Consider the following 16,212-nt stretch of genomic DNA (forward strand, 5'->3'; position numbering starts at 1 on the left):
AATATTTATAGATTATTATTATATTGGGGCATCCCATTAGAAATGTATTATGAACAAGAATCGGGCTGTATGTAGTTGGTTACTTCTGAAATAGATGTGCAATCAATTTGTCTAATGCAGAGTGTGATTCTTCTGTTTTTTCGGTATTAAATATGCTGTGGTAAGAAATAGCTCTATCCTTAAAAATAGATAATGCGCTGTTTTTTGGTCCTATAATTATTGGAAGTGCATCAAGAAGCCCACACTCTATTGAAACAATCTGTGATGCGTATAATGCAGAAAGTGCAGAAATGCATGCTAAAATATGCACAATTATATCTAAGTTTTCCCACTTATCACTTTTAAGCTGTGTATGCATCTTCTCGTATGCACATGCGATGTATATAAACACTGCTGAAAATAGTGGAATATTACATCCTATTAGTACGTGGCCTAGTCCAGTGTATCCAGCTGCCATGCATACTGGAATTGCCAAAGACATAAGTATGCCCAAAATATAACATCCATATTTAAACAGGTTGGATACAGTGTATTTATAAGAATATGCGTATCGCCTTATGGCCTTAGAGTATGTTGATAGAATTCCCAAAATAGAAAGTGTACCTAGCACTATATATATAACTTGGATTAAGTATAGGTTTTCAGTTAAATCACTTGCACGTAATAATACATCAATTGAGTAAAGAGATATAAGACCGATTATAAAGCCACTGATCAAATTAAATGCAAATATCACTGCCTTAGTTTCATATCCTATTTTAATAAGTAGAGCTCTGAATATGCCAGAAAAGAAGACTATAAATGGAATAAGTGCAAAAAACAATGTACCGTCTATAAGAATAGCAAAAATACTTGCAGCAATAACGGAAAGAGAAGAAAAGAGTGGTAGAAATATCTTTCTTCCCATGTTTAGCCTTTCCAATAAACAGGAAAGAAGAAACTGCTTCTTGTTTGGGGATGGTGGATGTATGCAGTCATAAAGAACACTGGATGCAGAAATTGCCTCATTTCCTTTTAAATTCATCCCTTTGAAGTAAACAGTTGCTTGGGGATGTACATACTTCTCTATCAGAATACTGGCTTCATTTAGCAGAATTGGATCAATGATCATGTTTATGGTTATGGCACTACAGAAATAGCAGGCATCTTTGTATTGTATATTGTCTGTCAGATAAACTACACTATCCTCTTCTGCATATCCTATTTCAACTGTGCACACATCCAGATTAACATCCCCATCATCCTCTGGCTCAATTATTCGCATGGGAATAGTTTTATCGTGCATTATGTGTATGAGCGGATGGAGATTCATCAATAACAGGCTTTCTGGCACGGCATGCGCCGAATCATGCACACTCATAAACTGATGTATTCTGCTATACTTGTCTCTATGGTACTTCCAATACTGCCTGCTGTCATCTCGGTTTCTAGGATGGCAAGTGAGCAAATACGGCACGGGGTATCTGTACATCATAAAAGAATTGTTTAATTTGTTGAATACTTCACATATTTTATGTATTTCGTCCCTTGTGCTTCTTATATTAATAGAAGTCTGTAAATTTTTAAATAGTGTCTTTGTTAGCTCAAACGCCTCTTCTGATGCCCCGCAGTTAATAAGCAGGTGGACATTCAAAATACTGTAGAAACATTCTGTAAATTCACATAGAGACATAACATAAGTAGTGTTTTTATCGTACAACTTACTAATAATTGCAAGAACTGTTTTTAGCTCTTCCATGCTCATGTTCTCATCTAGCATCAAAAGAGACAGAAATGCTTTGTCTAGTGCCTTGCAAAATCTCTCCTCATCCCACTCTTCTATGGTATAGCTCTTTACAGTATTTATGAAATTCTTTACTTTTTCTCTATAATTAATATGAGTGCACTGATAGTCATACAATAAAAGATAGCAGAGCTGGCTTTCTATCTGACTAGTCGCTTTGTCCAAATCTTCTCTGGCTTTTTGATAGAAAATTTCAATAACCGAATTTAGCAGAATACTCTTTTTTTTCTGGAGAGAAATAAGGTACTTGTTCTTAAACCGTAAAATGTATTCCTTTCTTTTTCTGGGCGGCTTGGGTGGTGCATTTCGGGTTATTTCATATTTTTTGCTATTTAAAATAATTTGTAGAGTTTCAGCATGCTGTCTTATGATTTTTCTAAATTCTTCAGCCATTCTAAGCTGAGAGATCTTCTCTTTCTGAAGAAGTTCTTTATTTTCCAGCTCTAGCTGGAATAATTGGCTTATTTCGTGCACTTCATGATTTACCCTTTTTATTTCTTGTTCTATGTTCTGGTCAGTGCTTCTTTTTATACTCTTTAACTCGCTTATTTTTTTTGTTAATTCCTGGAGCCGCCTTAGGTATATGGTGACAGTGTCTGCTGAAATTTGTATTTGGTCTTTCGTGTCTATTAATTGCCCATATATGTCCAGTGCTATCCTGTTTTTACTTTCTGTTATAGAATCTGTTTCATCAGAACACACCCTTTCATTTATACTAATCATATTTCTTCTATCTATATCCAAGAGCTTTAAGACGTCCTCAATATCTGCATGTAACAGGACTTCATCCGTTAAACTCTGTGGATTCTCTTCGTAGTCATCCATTACAGTGCAGTTATATGGGAAAAGACTGGATAGTACTTTTACCGCCTGTATCAAAAACAACAGAGAGATGTGAACCTTCATTTTTACTTTAGCCTAAAATATTTTACTTAAATCACTTTGTCTGATAATTAGAATATTAATTACCTTAAACATTAATTTACTTAATTGAGTAATTTCAGTATACTTTAGCAAATGCCCATAAATTTTATAAAACAACACACACATAAATTAGCCGAGAAGCAAACTGAATACATCTACTAGATGGTATAAAATAAAAGAACTCGTCATTCGGATTGCTAAAATATTCTAACATATATTGTTTTATGTTATATCGGGTTATGTCATATTCAAAATAAACATAAACACAAAAATGGCTGCTTAGTGACAGTCTTTATGCTTATAATAATAAATAATATAGCAACACTTAAGCTTTATTTCATAAAATCATTTTATATAATAGAACTTGCTGGTCTCTGCTGGTGCATCTGCGTCCTTATGTGGCTGGCCAGAAGGCGTGAACTCATTGGGCTGATAGTTGAGTGAGTCTGCCAAGGTAGAATTAATTAGAGATATGCCAGTGTGCGATTTCTCTTTAATTAATGTATTCCAGTGCTCATTTGTTTCTTTGATTATTTCCACTGCTTCTTTTGCTGTGTAGTACTTCTCATCATTGGCAAATTCATTTTTGCTCCCAGAGTTATCTGGCTTATCTGCTATTTTGTAGTTTCTAAACCACTCCCTGGTTGCTTCTAATAGCCCTGGCTTGTACTTCTCAATGTCCTCTAATGAATGTATTTTGTCAAACATCTCATCTTCGGTGTTCAGAACAAGAATCTTCCAGTCACACTCTCCTCCATCAATCATGGCAATTGCACCAAGTACTTTGGCTTTATATACTTCTCCCGATGGAATAATACTATCTCCTATCTCAATAGCATCAATTGGATCGTTGTCTCCTTTGATTCCTGTTCTAGTGTCTGCCACTTCTGTACTTTCCCATGTCTGCGGAATTGCTCCATAGTTCCATATGTACCCTTTCATTGGATACATATTCTTAACAAATCTTACATTTCCATTCTTTACATCCTGCTTTATAGGATTGTACTCAAGCTCTTTGTTAATTTCTTTCTTTGCATTGGTAAACCTTGGAATTTCATTCACCACATTCACTAACTTAAATCCATCTTCTGTTGCAGGAATGTCATGAAATGGTGAAATTACCTTTCCATCTTTTGTTATGTATGTTGTGTGTTCTGTAGTATATTCTGCCCCGAATTTTAATACTCCGTATGGTGCGCGTAATAAATCCATGTTTATTTTTAGCAGCAATAGAAAAATTTAAATCCTTTCTGCGACGATGTTTCCTTTTGATGCTTTATGATGTAATTTCCTATTTCAGAGAAGGTCTCTTTTATGTTCTTTTTTGTCAGTGCAGAGCACTCTGAAAAATACTTGGCACCTATTTTCTGGGCAAGGGCTTTTCCTTCTTCTGTGCTCACATACTTCTCTGCCTGCGAGGGCGATGCATTGTCTCTTATATCTGCCTTTAAGCCAACTAAAAAGTACGGAACGTTCTTACACAGATTCTGTATTTCAGTCAGCCATTTTTCTTCTATATTCCCTAGCCTGTCTTTCTTTTCAATTGAGTAGCATATAATAATTAAATTTGCATTGCTGTAAGAAAGTGGCCGCAGTGCATCATACTCATCCTGCCCAGATGTATCCCATAGGGTTAGTACAACCTCTCCTGCATCCAACACTTCCTTCATAACAAAATTATCCACAATAGTAGGAACATAGTCTTTAGGGAATATCCCTGATTTGTAAACTTCCAGCATGCATGTCTTACCGCACGCACCATCTCCTATTACTACAACTTTTGCTCTATATGCGTCCTTCTTCTTAGCCATAAAAGTTCTCCTAGTTTCTTGAATATACAGAGATAAAATAAATAAACCAATGATTTCATAAATCCATAAAATACCATGGTCACTTGAGAAACCAATCACATCACAGCAGACTCTACGAATAGTTAACCCCAGGCTATGCACCTTTCATTATACAAATTATCTATAAGCATTTATTGCATAAATACCAGAAAATTCTTTCTTGCATGCAGTGAGTGTATATATTGTAGTATACATATGCAGTGACAGTGTAAAACTGTATAATACAGCAAATATTAATGCGGCACTTAAAATTCCTTATTTATTATGCTTTCTTAAGATTTAAGCAGATTTGCTTCATATGTTCATAGTTTAGATCGTCATAATGGTTTATCTGCACAAGCTTTACTGCAGTCTTAAGACTTCCAACAAACTGCTGAAGGTGGAAGGAGTACAAAAACTTTTCCTTTACAGTGAATCCGTCGGGAATTAATGTAAACAAGAATAGAACAGACCGTGGACTTCCGTCCTGGTGGTGCGCCTCAAAATCAAACAGGGCATAGCAGCATCCATAATCCTTTACCTGCTTTTTGAACATCTCAAATTGTGCCTGCAGGTCATTCTCTTTTTTTACTGTGTATTTATCTAAGGCTGTTGGGTTGTCTTTTAACTCCTTTATCTCGTATTTAGAAGTATCTGATCCCTGGAACCTAAATACCATATATAATAACTCTTTTGTTCTTACTTTTTCTATGCTCTCTAATACTGTATTGAAATTCTCTCCAACCTCTGCCATTTGTTTGTGAAAAGAAAAAAAGAGTGTTCCTAAATAGTTACAGAATACAATTGGCTGCTTTCAACTGGTAGTTTCATTGAAAATATCTGCTGTAATATACCGCACACAGAGAATTTCATTCATATGTCTTGGTTATATTGGGATATACAGTAAGTACAAATAATCCCACATATTCCAATATTCTATATAAAAATATTCATATATCTAATACATTCATATGACTTGATACAAATAGTATATTATTAACCCACTGAAACAGAAAATAATAGAATTTCTTTGTAGTACTCGGCTTAACTTAAAATATACATTTGTTCCCATATACAGCATAAAATACCTGATATTTCTGTAAATATATATTATTGTATATAAATAGATTATTTTATTATTATTACTTCTTCTATTTTCAGATTTTTTCTGTTTATTCCCTTTCAGCCTATTCCAAAACAAAGTTGTTTCTTATTGAGAGGCTCTTTTATTTATATTTCGGATTGTGTCTGGACATTCTATTAATTTTAGATTTTAAAATTTGAATTTATTGGTATTAATACCTTAAATAGGTGATATTAAATAAATATATTATGTAAATCTGTGAAATAATTCGAAAATTCTTAATTAAATCTAATAATTATTTAATTTTAACATTTTTATCCCCTGCAATATCTGAGTAGTAGATACAAAACAATATCAATTCAGATAAGCAATATTGGGACGGGAGACTTATTCTTTTATTATAAAAAGAATATTTCTTGTTGTATTTAGTCTATTTATACAGCAATATTTAGAATTACTCAATATATAGTAGTGTAATCTGGTATTTCATGTATCACAAAGGCAGATTCTTATTTAGTTATACTTTCTTTTTTTCTTCATTGCTTCTATCTTCTCCTGTTTGGTTTCCTTCTTTTTCTTAAGAATTATACCTTGCTCTCTGAGATTTTCTCTTGTCTTGACTATCTCTATGGCTTCTCTTGTTTTAACTACTTTTTGATGTCTGTATGGAGTATTTCTCTTTTTTTCTTTTAGACCAACCTCTTTCAGAGAATCTCTTAAACACCGAATTGTTTCACTTCCACCAATTCTCTGGGCAGCATATTTCCTCAGCTCTGGAATAATCTCTTTAATTCGCTCATTTGGGACGCTACCAGACCATTTCCCATTTATTCTTTTCATAAAAATATTTTCAAATGGAAAAGTCTAATAATAATGTAGCAAATCATTATAACAAAATAAAGAGTCTGGGCGTGCAGAGCAGAGAAGCATCAAAGATTATTGGAGTGCGTGAAGCAAATAATTTCTTAAAACAAAAACTAATTCAGAAATTTATACGTGAGAACAGCGTTGTTTTGGACTTGGGCTGTGGGAAAGGAGGAGATTTATCAAAATTAAAACACCATAATATTAAACACTATTACGGATGTGATATTGCCAAGGAGTCACTTGCAGAAGCACTTAAAAGATCGCTTACACATAAATTTAAATCGGACTTTTTGCAGGCCGACTTTATAAATAATAAAATTATAATTCAAGAGAAGGCCGACTTAGTTATGGCCCAGTTTAGCTTTCATTATGCATTTGCAAATGAAAATTCTGTGAAAAAGGCAGTAAATAATGTGTGCAATAATTTAAAGGAAGGAGGAGTGTTTATTTTAACTATTCCAGATATGCAAGTGATTACACGAAGATCCGCTCGTAATATAGTAGATGGCTCATTTGGTAATTCGTTATACAAAGTATGCCCAAATAAGTCTTTCTACAAAAATGAACTCTTTGGAAGAGGATATGAATTTCACTTACAAGAAGCACTTACGGGATGTGAGGAGTATCTCATAGACTTAAATTATCTGACAAGCCATTTTGCATCCAAAGGCATTAAAAAGATATTTGACATAGACTTTCTCTCATTTCTAAATCATGAAATGTCTGCAGATAAAGAAACCTACTCAAGAATGGTAAGGCATCCTCTGACAAAAGAAGAACTTCCTATAATTGAGTTGTATAGAGCTGTAGCATATAAAAAGAATTGAAGAATTCTGTTACTGAAAAATTTATTAATTTTCTTTTTTGTTCTTCCCCATGCGAGGATTATACTGTGGAGGATTACTTAAAAAAAGAAGCCATTTAAACAGAAAGGCTGACAGCAAATACAAGGCAAGACTCTTTGGAACTAACGTTCTGAGTGACCCAATTGGTGGGGCACCCCAGGCAAAAGGGATTGTACTAGAGAAGATTGGTCTTGGTGCCAAGCAGCCTAACTCTGCCGTAAGAAAGGCCGTCAGAATTCAGCTAATCAAGAGTGGAAAGAAAATTACTGCATATGTTCCAAAAGACGGTATGCTTAACAGTATAGAAATCAACGACACCGTGACTGTTGAAGGATTCGGTAACAAAGGAAGATCCAAGGGAGATATTCCGGGAATTGCCTTCAAGGTAAGCAAGATAGGAGATGTCTCTTTACTTGCTATTTACTTGGGAAAGAAAGAAAAGTCTTCAAGATAATTAATAAAATACTATTTTAAAGTAAAGAAAACTAAAATGCATAAATTACAAAATGTTTCTGAATATTTTCGCAGTCCTTGAGAAGAATTTCGCAATATTTCACGCTTTTTTTAAAAGTACAGAATTCAGAAATATTTAAATTTCGTATTTCGGGTTGTTTTTAATTGTATACATATGCATTTATAAACAAATCCATTACAGTGGCGAATTGTGTATTTATTTTAACGGAGAATGCAATATGCATAGAAGTCATTACATAAAATAAAACAATGGATTTATTACTGGTTAGGAGTAGATGCATCCTCTAATGATCTACGAATAGCCAACTCTAGCTCAGGATCAATCTCCTCAACGGTCTCTTTAAGTGCTGTAGATACACCTTCCATAAAGGACTGGTTGGGTTCTATGGGAATACATGAAAAATCAGTTGATTCTGTGATTGCACTTTTAAAGAGTGTATAATGTTCTAATGCCTCGCCGAATAGAACAACACCTACAAATATATTATTGCTTAAGGTCTCTTCAATTGATTCAATTGTCAGCATAAGATTATCATCATCTATAGGACTGCCCAGGAACAAGAGAATACTCTGCCTTGGGTTAGTCCTATACTTCAATGCCATCCTAGATATAAGCATGGCATTACCACCATGTATATCCTCATCCCTTTGAATTGAGTGTAAGTACGAATATATTGTGTTCTTGTTTGAGGTGGGTGAGACTATCTTAATGGTCTTACTTCGTCCTAGTGTCATTACACCAACTGTTGACTCTGCTGATTCATTTAATCTTTGCTCTGTTATATTCTTAACTACATCTAACTGGCACTGCAGTCTTTCCTTTGTGTAATCCTTGTTTATGCTGTACAGTGAGTTATCCAGAATAACCATTAAGTCGCTCTTCATTGCTCTGCAAATAAAAAGACAAATAAATACGATTCCATAAAAATACATTGGAAAAAAGACCCCTTCCCAAAATGAGGAAAACCATTGAAGGATTGCTCCACAGATACAAAACATTTGGTATATACAGAGAAAAAGAAAAGGCAGTGTTCAGATACACAGACAAGTATAACAAAGACACTGACGGGACAGTAAATATTATAACAGCAATGCAGAATGGGTCAGAAGAGTATCCAAATGAATTAGTAGAGTGTGGGTTTGGGCACGGCTCAAAGTACAAAAAAGCAGGAACCGCTGAGGAGCACATATTCACCACAAGCATAGACAGTGAAGTAGAGGAGAGTGAAGAGAGCGAGAACAATGAAATGGACAATGAGAATGAAGAAATGGACAATGACTACATGGAGAATTATTATGACAATGATGAGCAAGAAACAGATGACAATGAAGAAGACGTAATATAAGAGAAATAATCATAAATAAAGAAATCATAGAGAGTGCGTAATAATTTATATACACAGTCTATTCTGTGTATTACTGTGTATAAGTACTTGGCCACATAGTATTTCTATATACAGTGTAATATTTTGTTGTATTTATACATATATTAATATTTTATAGTATGCAATGCATTCATATTCATTAATTATTAAGTTTCTGTTAATTTCTACCGGTTTCTGCTGTTTCTGTTGTTTCTGCCAACCTCTTCTTTTTTCTGTGTGTAATAAGGTTGGTCTATGAGTATATTTAGTTCTTTTATTTTTTTAAATTTTATGTCATATTCGCATAATACACCCGTGCTCATTCTTAAGGAAGAGACAGACACTCGATTTGGTAAAAATCAGATAATAAGAAACATAGAAATGTGCGAAAAGATCGCAGATATTCTTAAAACAACATTGGGACCTAATGGATTAGATAAAATGTTTTTTAACGGAAAAACCATGCTTATTACAAATGATGGTGCCACTATAATGAAGAGTCTAGAAATAGTAGATCCTGCTGCACAGGTTTTATTGAATGTTTCTGAGTCACAGGACAGGGACATAGGAGATGGCACAACTAGTGTAGTAATATTTTCATCTGCAATACTTAAAAAGCTCAAACCATTAGTGAAAGAAGGCACTTGTATATCTTTAATAACGAAAGAGCTAAGCAGGCTTAGTGCTGTTATATCTTCTATGTCAAAGGAGTTATTAGTTGATTTTGGGAGTGATTCGTTACAGATGCTAGCTGAGACAAGCTTAAACTCAAAAATACTCAGCAACCACAAGAGACACTTCAGTGATTTAGTAATGAAAACACTTAACACAGAGGACAAAGATATTTCCGTAAAGAAAGTAAGTGGTGGGTCGATTGAAAGCAGTTTTATAATCGATGGTGTAGCATTTGAGAAGTGCTTTACGTATGCTGGGTATGAGCAGCAGCCAAAGAGAATTGTAAATCCAAAAATAGCTGTTATGAAAATAGAACTAGAGTGGAAGAGTGAAATTGAAAACAGCGAAATGCGAATTTCAGGCGCCTCAGAGTATTCCAAGGTTGTATCAACAGAGTGGAAACTAATCACCGACAGACTAGATAAAATTATACAGTCTGGTGCTAATGTAGTTTTAAGCACGCTCTCCATTGGTGACTATGCCACTCAGTACTTTGCAAAGTATGGAGTATTCTCTGCTGGTAGAGTGCCAGAGAATGAAATTGACAGAATAACACACGCATTCGGTGGGAGAGTTGTAAGCACAGTTTCTCTTATAAATGAAAAGTCTCTTGCACATTGTGCTTTATTCGAAGAGAAAGAGATTGGAAGAACAAGATACAATATGTTCTACAACAGTGATAATCATGCAAGAACATCCAGTGCCACAACAATTATACTAAGGGGCCCAGGGGCTGAAATACTAGCAGAAGTTGAGAGAAGTCTCCATGACTCCATGGCAGTCACCAGGAGAACAGTTGCAACCAAAGAAATTGTGGCAGGAGGCGGTGCATACGAAATGGAAATAAGCAGAAGATTAAGAAAACTAGCAAGTGAGTGCAGTACAACCGAAAGGTTTGTTATTAAAGCAGTTTCTGAAGCATTTGAAGCAATTCCCTTCCAGTTAGCTAAGAATTTTGGTCATGATGCAATTAAAACCGTACAGATGCTAAGAAAAGCCCATGGAGATGGTCTTGTTAATTACGGTGTCAGTGAAAGTGGTGTAGATGATTCTCTCGCATCGTATGTAATTGAACCATTAGAGGTGAAAAAGCACATGGGCCATGCAGCTATCAGTGCAGCAATAGCCATACTCTCAATAGATGCAACTATTGTCTCAGGGAGTAAGCAGCAATAAATTATTTTAATTATTCCATAGAATACTCATTCCATATTTTCATTATTTCATTGTCAAACTCTTCAGTTATATTTTTATATGTGAATACTTCTATAATTTTGTAATTTTATTAATTTCAGTGTACTTTACAGAATACTTATACATTATCAGTTATATTACTAATAATATCACCAGAGCTATCCAAAACCAATAAAGGCACACTTATGTATATAATATGCATTATGCCCAAGCATATCACAAGTACACTTAATAACTTACATAATTTACCACGTACTCCCTTATTATTTAAAAAGCACAATCCTCTCGCTTCACTTATTTCCATTAACACAGGAATACACACACCAAATGCCAATGAGAATATAATCCCAAATGATTTAATTATACTAATAAATCCACTATTATACGTAATAATACTAATAATAACAAATATACCAGATATACACGTACTTATTAATATATCCATTACTGTCGAAAAATCCACATCAAAATAAGGTATAATATACGTATCCGTAAATTCTGATACACTTAAAGATATCTCAGGTATGATTAATTCTTTGACTCTTTTTATATGATTAAGTACATTATTTATCTGTAAAAATATCCAAATAAATTCAAATACCGTTATTATTAATAAAATAATCTTTATACCAAAACAATTACCCGAATATTCCGATAACCTCAATTTCTTAGTGAATACTTCACTTACCCCATACATAAAATTCCCATTTATACCTTTATATGTACTATACTCATATAACACATACTCTAACATACCAATTATACCGTACAGTATACTAACACCAATACTTATACATAATTCAGTATACTTTATATTTATATCTGATTCTGTATATATATTATTATGTATAACAGGAATACTAAACATACAAATACTTATCCCATTAATAAATTCAGACATCCAACTATTCTGTATATTATTATACCGCACACTGGCAAATATCCAATTCTTATCTATAATCATTAAGTATACTATAATACATAATAATAACATAATATATACAGATAGGTATATACTGCATACAGTATTAGTATTATTTAATTTGGGGTTATATCGGGTTATACCTATAATTATTATTATACTAATTATAACAGAAGTAATCGTATAATAAAATAAATTTAATTCTGTTGTACTTCTTATTATTATAGTTATAATAGAAAACAAATCTATTCCTATGTGGATGGTAAATATACTAGAATATATTACACATTGTAGTATATATAATGTCATATATACATATAGTATAATAGGATTATTAATTTTTAATAATTTTTCAGTATAGGATATGTACTTATTACTTATTACACTATGTGTATTTAATACAGTACTGTACTGATATAGTACTGTATAACACTGTATAAGAGTATACACAAATATAACAATAAAATATGAATATATATTACCATTAGAGAATATTAAGTACATATAAAGAAATCCTCCATTCTGGATAAGTCTTCCTGTTGTATTTATAAATATGTTTAATTTAGGGTTACTCGGGTTATTATGCGTATTATTTGTTACTGTATTAGTAATAAGTTCTCTTTCTTCTGATATATTTGTACTTTTTTGATTTACTTCTGTGCTCATAATATATTACATATTCTATTATATATTATATAAACTATTTTTGATTATTTATATAATATTAGGATAGAAGAGATAAAGAATTATTTATTATGTCTAAAAAATAGTATAACCCGTGACATACTCACAAGAAGTAACGCCACCGCCGCCCTGCTACGTAGCCAAGAGAGAGAAGAGAGTGAAAGGGAAGAGCTCTTTATTGTCTTTAGAAAGCGGCCCAAGCCTGCGCGGACACGGAGCCTCGGGCGCAGTTGCGTTAGGCCTGGCACTGAAGTTAAGCCGTCGATGCTTCCCTGAGTCTCCCCCTAAATTGGGGGAAGAGCTCCGGTTAAATAGTCGGAAGTTGATATACTGATTCAGAGATCCCGGCCTTTGCTTTGGCGGGATCACCGCGCGAGCTGGCGCGCAGACGGATCGCCCTCGGGGGCTCCCGCCCGAGTGGTGGTGTCACCACAATACCCATTTCGGGGGAAATCAATATAAATTTTTTTCAGACAAATTAATTTTAGGACTCCTATATTTTAAGGAAATATTTTAACCCCAGCAGAATGTAATTAATAAGAAGTATACCAAATTCAGACTTAGCTTCAGCTTTTTTTATTATTCTTGCCATATAAAATTTTAAACATTTACATATTATAGCACTAGATGACTTCGAATAGCTAAGTGCGTGGTACCCACACTAGATATAGTTCATCATATAATATAAGCCATTAGTTGATTCTTTAAAAGGCACATTAAGACACTTTAATGAGATTTGAATACGCCTTTATATACCGCATATTCAATTTAATTCATATCAACTTGTTTATGTAATCATTCAGATAACTTTTGTATTACTATATTTGTACTAGTCTTGTCATACAGCATAAACTAGTATTGTTTTGTCTCTATTTGCCTCTTAGAATCTTGGGCTGCTCCTTTTATTCTTACTGTCATACGTCTTTTTTATCTTTTTCACCCTATTTTGTCATCTATTAACCACTTATAGCCCGAATATCTTAGAGATAGCCCCTGTAATATAAATATAAGCTTATTAAAATTTGATTTATTTATTCTTTATAAAAATATAATTTTAGATTCCTTGTAATATAAATGTATCATATGATTATATTTGATTCAATAGCTGTTTAATTAAATCAAAAATTTAAAGTATAAATATAACTCAAAAACAAAAATTATATGTACTTTAGATACTGTCTAGTGTTATTATACATAACAAATATAAAAGCAAGAATGGTGTGGAAAGATGTAAAAGAATTTAAAAAAATTGTTGTTGGTTCATATAAAGATGTGGATAGAATGGTATCTCCACAGAGCTCTTTGCATCCTACAAACTTATATATCAATAGTAAACGTGGTGAAATATATAACCTAAGCGAGTTTGGTTGTCAAGTAGAGATGAAATATAAAATGGAAGTTACAGCTAGTGAATCTGGCAATAATGTCTATAAATGCAGTAAAACAACTGATAAGAATGGCATTCGTAGTTTAGAAAATAACCAACCTTGCTCTTCAGATATATATTTGAAATTTTATAGGTGTTTAATTGAGATGTTTCCTACAGTGGATGGAAGAGCAACAATTTATTCAGAAGAAAAATATTCATTTTTAGCTTTTCTTAATAATATTCCAGAGAAAAAAGACAGGCTGAGACTGCTTGCTTCTTTGTTTTTACTTTCTAAGGGAGTGGGTATTTCTTTAGAAATAAAAACAAATGAAGCTAAACATGACGTGCTTGTTCTTAAAACATCTAGATATAGCACTGAGAATTACTTTAGTACTGAATTGAAGCTAGGAAATAGAATTTACAAAAATAAAATGGATGAAAATGAACCATGCTTGCTAGATGATAAATATTATTACACGCAAACTGAAAATATAGTTGATTTCTATAAAGAAGCTAAAGATAAACAATTAGAAAATATATCCAATCCTATTACTGATTTAAAGGTTACACATACTATAGGTATGTCCAACGCGCTTATACAAACATATATATTTGAGTATATATCCAGTAAAGAAGATATGAAAGCATATCTTATAGAAACATTTAATATACTAAAAGAAAATGTTGAAGCAATAGAAAGAAAAGAATATTTAAATTCTGCAGAAACGATCGCTATAACTGTTTTTAAAGATATATTCTGTCGTATAGATAAAGAATTGTTAGATATAGAAGCAGAAATCATTAAAACTATAGAAAGTACTAATAATTGTGTGAGTGAATATGTGTTTATTCCCTTTCATAGAGAACTATCCATGCCAGATATTCTACGTACTTGCTACAAAAATAATGAATTGTCTCTAACTGGCATGGCTTCTAGTTCTAGGAATACATCCAACCCATCCATGCATTTCTCTCCTACTAACCTAGAATATCTTTCTGGTTTAGAAAAGCTTACTATTGGGACAGAAACTAGCATACTTACTCTACTTTGCTGCTGCTTCTATAACAGCACAGATATGGAGTACACTCTTAAAAGAATTGAAAATTCTCCCGTAGAATTAAAGCAGTTCTTTACTAAATACAGAGACCTATTTGACACAGAAGATTTAAGTGTTCACTATGATTGGTATAAATTGTTTAATACTTTGACACATAAGAATTCATCAAATTCTAGCCTTAAACCTCAGTATTGTAATGGAGGCTTGCTAAGCATGCTTTCTATTATTTTAGACATAACTAATATGTTTGAAGTCATAAAGGAAGAACTAAATGAGCTTATTAAAAAAGTAAGAGAAGAAAAAAACTTAAGCTCAAAGCTGATGGCGGATACTAATAATTTAGTTAATAAAATATTGGCCTTGCTTTCATTCAATAAAAAAATGGAAGTATCGACAGACACAGATCTTAGAATAGGCACACTTAAAAACCATGAATCTGATATATTTGGGAAATTGCATATAAGCATCTCCACTACTCCTTCAATTGTGAGAGAATTAACTATTAATTTTAATTTTGATAAAATAACTGCTGAATATATGGATATGTCATCTAACCACGATTATTTGGTAAAAAAGTGTATTAATTCGATGTGTAATCCAGAAATGAAATGCAAATTGCATCCTGCTGCCACCAATTTAAGTGAAATTTTTAGTTTCATTATATACAAAGCGGATAAATTAAAGAGTACGCTATGTGGAAAGGAAACTCTATACTCTATTATATCTTTTAATTTTGCTCTAATTAAGCTTAAACAATTCGATCTATATTATCTATTTTCATGCGGAAGAATTATATATACATCCGATAAAAAGCAGATAGTAAAATGTATCTCGTCAGTTGATTATAATAATAGTGATAGAAATAACTATTTCATTGGTAGAAATGTTATTGTTAATATTGTAGGAAGTATGATAAATTTCAAAACAAGCGCAATAGATAAAGTAATTTATGCTATTGCTTCTGATTTGGGGGTTGACTGCTTTAATGATAATATAATAATGGATGAAAAAGTTTATTCGAAATTAAAGCCTGCTACTAGATTTGTGATGCCAAAATTAGATTGAGATGATAATTTAGATAAAGAAGCAGATGATGATTCTGATAATTCGGGTTATTCATATGAATAAGTAGGCTATACT

The 16,212-nt window shown here is 32.8% G+C and overlaps 13 protein-coding genes across 13 annotated transcripts; 6 read left to right on the forward strand and 7 right to left on the reverse strand.

Annotated features, from left to right (window-relative positions):
* Nucleotides 1-23: 23 nt before the first annotated feature.
* NEPG_02163 (uncharacterized protein) lies at nucleotides 24-2,689 on the reverse strand (the record flags this gene model as incomplete). The annotated part of the gene is made up of 1 exon (XM_013204536.1): nucleotides 24-2,689. One exon carries the CDS (start codon nucleotides 2,687-2,689, stop codon nucleotides 80-82), a length of 2,610 nt encoding a protein of 869 aa, XP_013059990.1. The 3' UTR covers nucleotides 24-79.
* A 363-nt stretch (nucleotides 2,690-3,052) lies between these two features.
* NEPG_02164 (inorganic pyrophosphatase) lies at nucleotides 3,053-3,919 on the reverse strand (the record flags this gene model as incomplete). The annotated part of the gene is made up of 1 exon (XM_013204537.1): nucleotides 3,053-3,919. One exon carries the CDS (start codon nucleotides 3,917-3,919, stop codon nucleotides 3,053-3,055), a length of 867 nt encoding a protein of 288 aa, XP_013059991.1.
* Nucleotides 3,920-3,927: 8 nt separating this feature from the next.
* On the reverse strand, nucleotides 3,928-4,518 carry NEPG_02165 (rho GTPase; the record flags this gene model as incomplete). The annotated part of the gene is made up of 1 exon (XM_013204538.1): nucleotides 3,928-4,518. One exon carries the CDS (start codon nucleotides 4,516-4,518, stop codon nucleotides 3,928-3,930), a length of 591 nt encoding a protein of 196 aa, XP_013059992.1.
* Nucleotides 4,519-4,810: 292 nt separating this feature from the next.
* NEPG_02166 (uncharacterized protein) lies at nucleotides 4,811-5,290 on the reverse strand (the record flags this gene model as incomplete). Its single annotated transcript, XM_013204539.1, has 1 exon — nucleotides 4,811-5,290. One exon carries the CDS (start codon nucleotides 5,288-5,290, stop codon nucleotides 4,820-4,822), a length of 471 nt encoding a protein of 156 aa, XP_013059993.1. The 3' UTR covers nucleotides 4,811-4,819.
* A 711-nt stretch (nucleotides 5,291-6,001) lies between these two features.
* Nucleotides 6,002-6,460, reverse strand: NEPG_02167 (uncharacterized protein; the record flags this gene model as incomplete). Its single annotated transcript, XM_013204540.1, has 1 exon — nucleotides 6,002-6,460. One exon carries the CDS (start codon nucleotides 6,458-6,460, stop codon nucleotides 6,134-6,136), a length of 327 nt encoding a protein of 108 aa, XP_013059994.1. The 3' UTR covers nucleotides 6,002-6,133.
* A 14-nt stretch (nucleotides 6,461-6,474) lies between these two features.
* On the forward strand, nucleotides 6,475-7,314 carry NEPG_02168 (uncharacterized protein; the record flags this gene model as incomplete). The annotated part of the gene is made up of 1 exon (XM_013204541.1): nucleotides 6,475-7,314. The coding sequence occupies one exon, from the start codon at nucleotides 6,475-6,477 to the stop codon at nucleotides 7,312-7,314; it is 840 nt and encodes a 279-aa protein (XP_013059995.1).
* A 49-nt stretch (nucleotides 7,315-7,363) lies between these two features.
* On the forward strand, nucleotides 7,364-7,786 carry NEPG_02169 (40s ribosomal protein s23; the record flags this gene model as incomplete). The annotated part of the gene is made up of 1 exon (XM_013204542.1): nucleotides 7,364-7,786. One exon carries the CDS (start codon nucleotides 7,364-7,366, stop codon nucleotides 7,784-7,786), a length of 423 nt encoding a protein of 140 aa, XP_013059996.1.
* A 272-nt stretch (nucleotides 7,787-8,058) lies between these two features.
* Nucleotides 8,059-8,805, reverse strand: NEPG_02170 (uncharacterized protein; the record flags this gene model as incomplete). Its single annotated transcript, XM_013204543.1, has 1 exon — nucleotides 8,059-8,805. The coding sequence occupies one exon, from the start codon at nucleotides 8,803-8,805 to the stop codon at nucleotides 8,065-8,067; it is 741 nt and encodes a 246-aa protein (XP_013059997.1). The 3' UTR covers nucleotides 8,059-8,064.
* On the forward strand, nucleotides 8,757-9,178 carry NEPG_02171 (uncharacterized protein). The gene has a single exon (XM_013204544.1). It carries the CDS (start codon nucleotides 8,763-8,765, stop codon nucleotides 9,150-9,152), a length of 390 nt encoding a protein of 129 aa, XP_013059998.1. The 5' UTR covers nucleotides 8,757-8,762; the 3' UTR covers nucleotides 9,153-9,178.
* Nucleotides 9,179-9,461: 283 nt separating this feature from the next.
* NEPG_02172 (uncharacterized protein) lies at nucleotides 9,462-11,029 on the forward strand (the record flags this gene model as incomplete). The annotated part of the gene is made up of 1 exon (XM_013204545.1): nucleotides 9,462-11,029. The coding sequence occupies one exon, from the start codon at nucleotides 9,462-9,464 to the stop codon at nucleotides 11,019-11,021; it is 1,560 nt and encodes a 519-aa protein (XP_013059999.1). The 3' UTR covers nucleotides 11,022-11,029.
* A 128-nt stretch (nucleotides 11,030-11,157) lies between these two features.
* NEPG_02173 (uncharacterized protein) lies at nucleotides 11,158-12,627 on the reverse strand (the record flags this gene model as incomplete). Its single annotated transcript, XM_013204546.1, has 1 exon — nucleotides 11,158-12,627. The coding sequence occupies one exon, from the start codon at nucleotides 12,625-12,627 to the stop codon at nucleotides 11,158-11,160; it is 1,470 nt and encodes a 489-aa protein (XP_013060000.1).
* Nucleotides 12,628-12,739: 112 nt separating this feature from the next.
* Nucleotides 12,740-13,116, forward strand: NEPG_02174 (uncharacterized protein; the record flags this gene model as incomplete). The annotated part of the gene is made up of 1 exon (XM_013204547.1): nucleotides 12,740-13,116. A coding segment is annotated over one exon (240 nt), but the record flags the coding sequence as incomplete, so codon positions are not given.
* A 690-nt stretch (nucleotides 13,117-13,806) lies between these two features.
* Nucleotides 13,807-16,176, forward strand: NEPG_02175 (uncharacterized protein; the record flags this gene model as incomplete). The annotated part of the gene is made up of 1 exon (XM_013204548.1): nucleotides 13,807-16,176. One exon carries the CDS (start codon nucleotides 13,807-13,809, stop codon nucleotides 16,135-16,137), a length of 2,331 nt encoding a protein of 776 aa, XP_013060002.1. The 3' UTR covers nucleotides 16,138-16,176.
* Between the last annotated feature and the right edge of the window lie 36 nt (nucleotides 16,177-16,212).

Source organism: Nematocida parisii (genome assembly GCF_000250985.1).
Source record: "Nematocida parisii ERTm1 unplaced genomic scaffold supercont1.5, whole genome shotgun sequence".
Lineage (NCBI taxonomy): Eukaryota > Fungi > Microsporidia > Nematocida > Nematocida parisii.

Coding starts and splice junctions, on each gene's coding strand:
- NEPG_02171 (XM_013204544.1), top strand. CDS start 8,763: ATGAGGAAAACCATTGAAGGATTGCTCCACAGATACAAAACATTTGGT.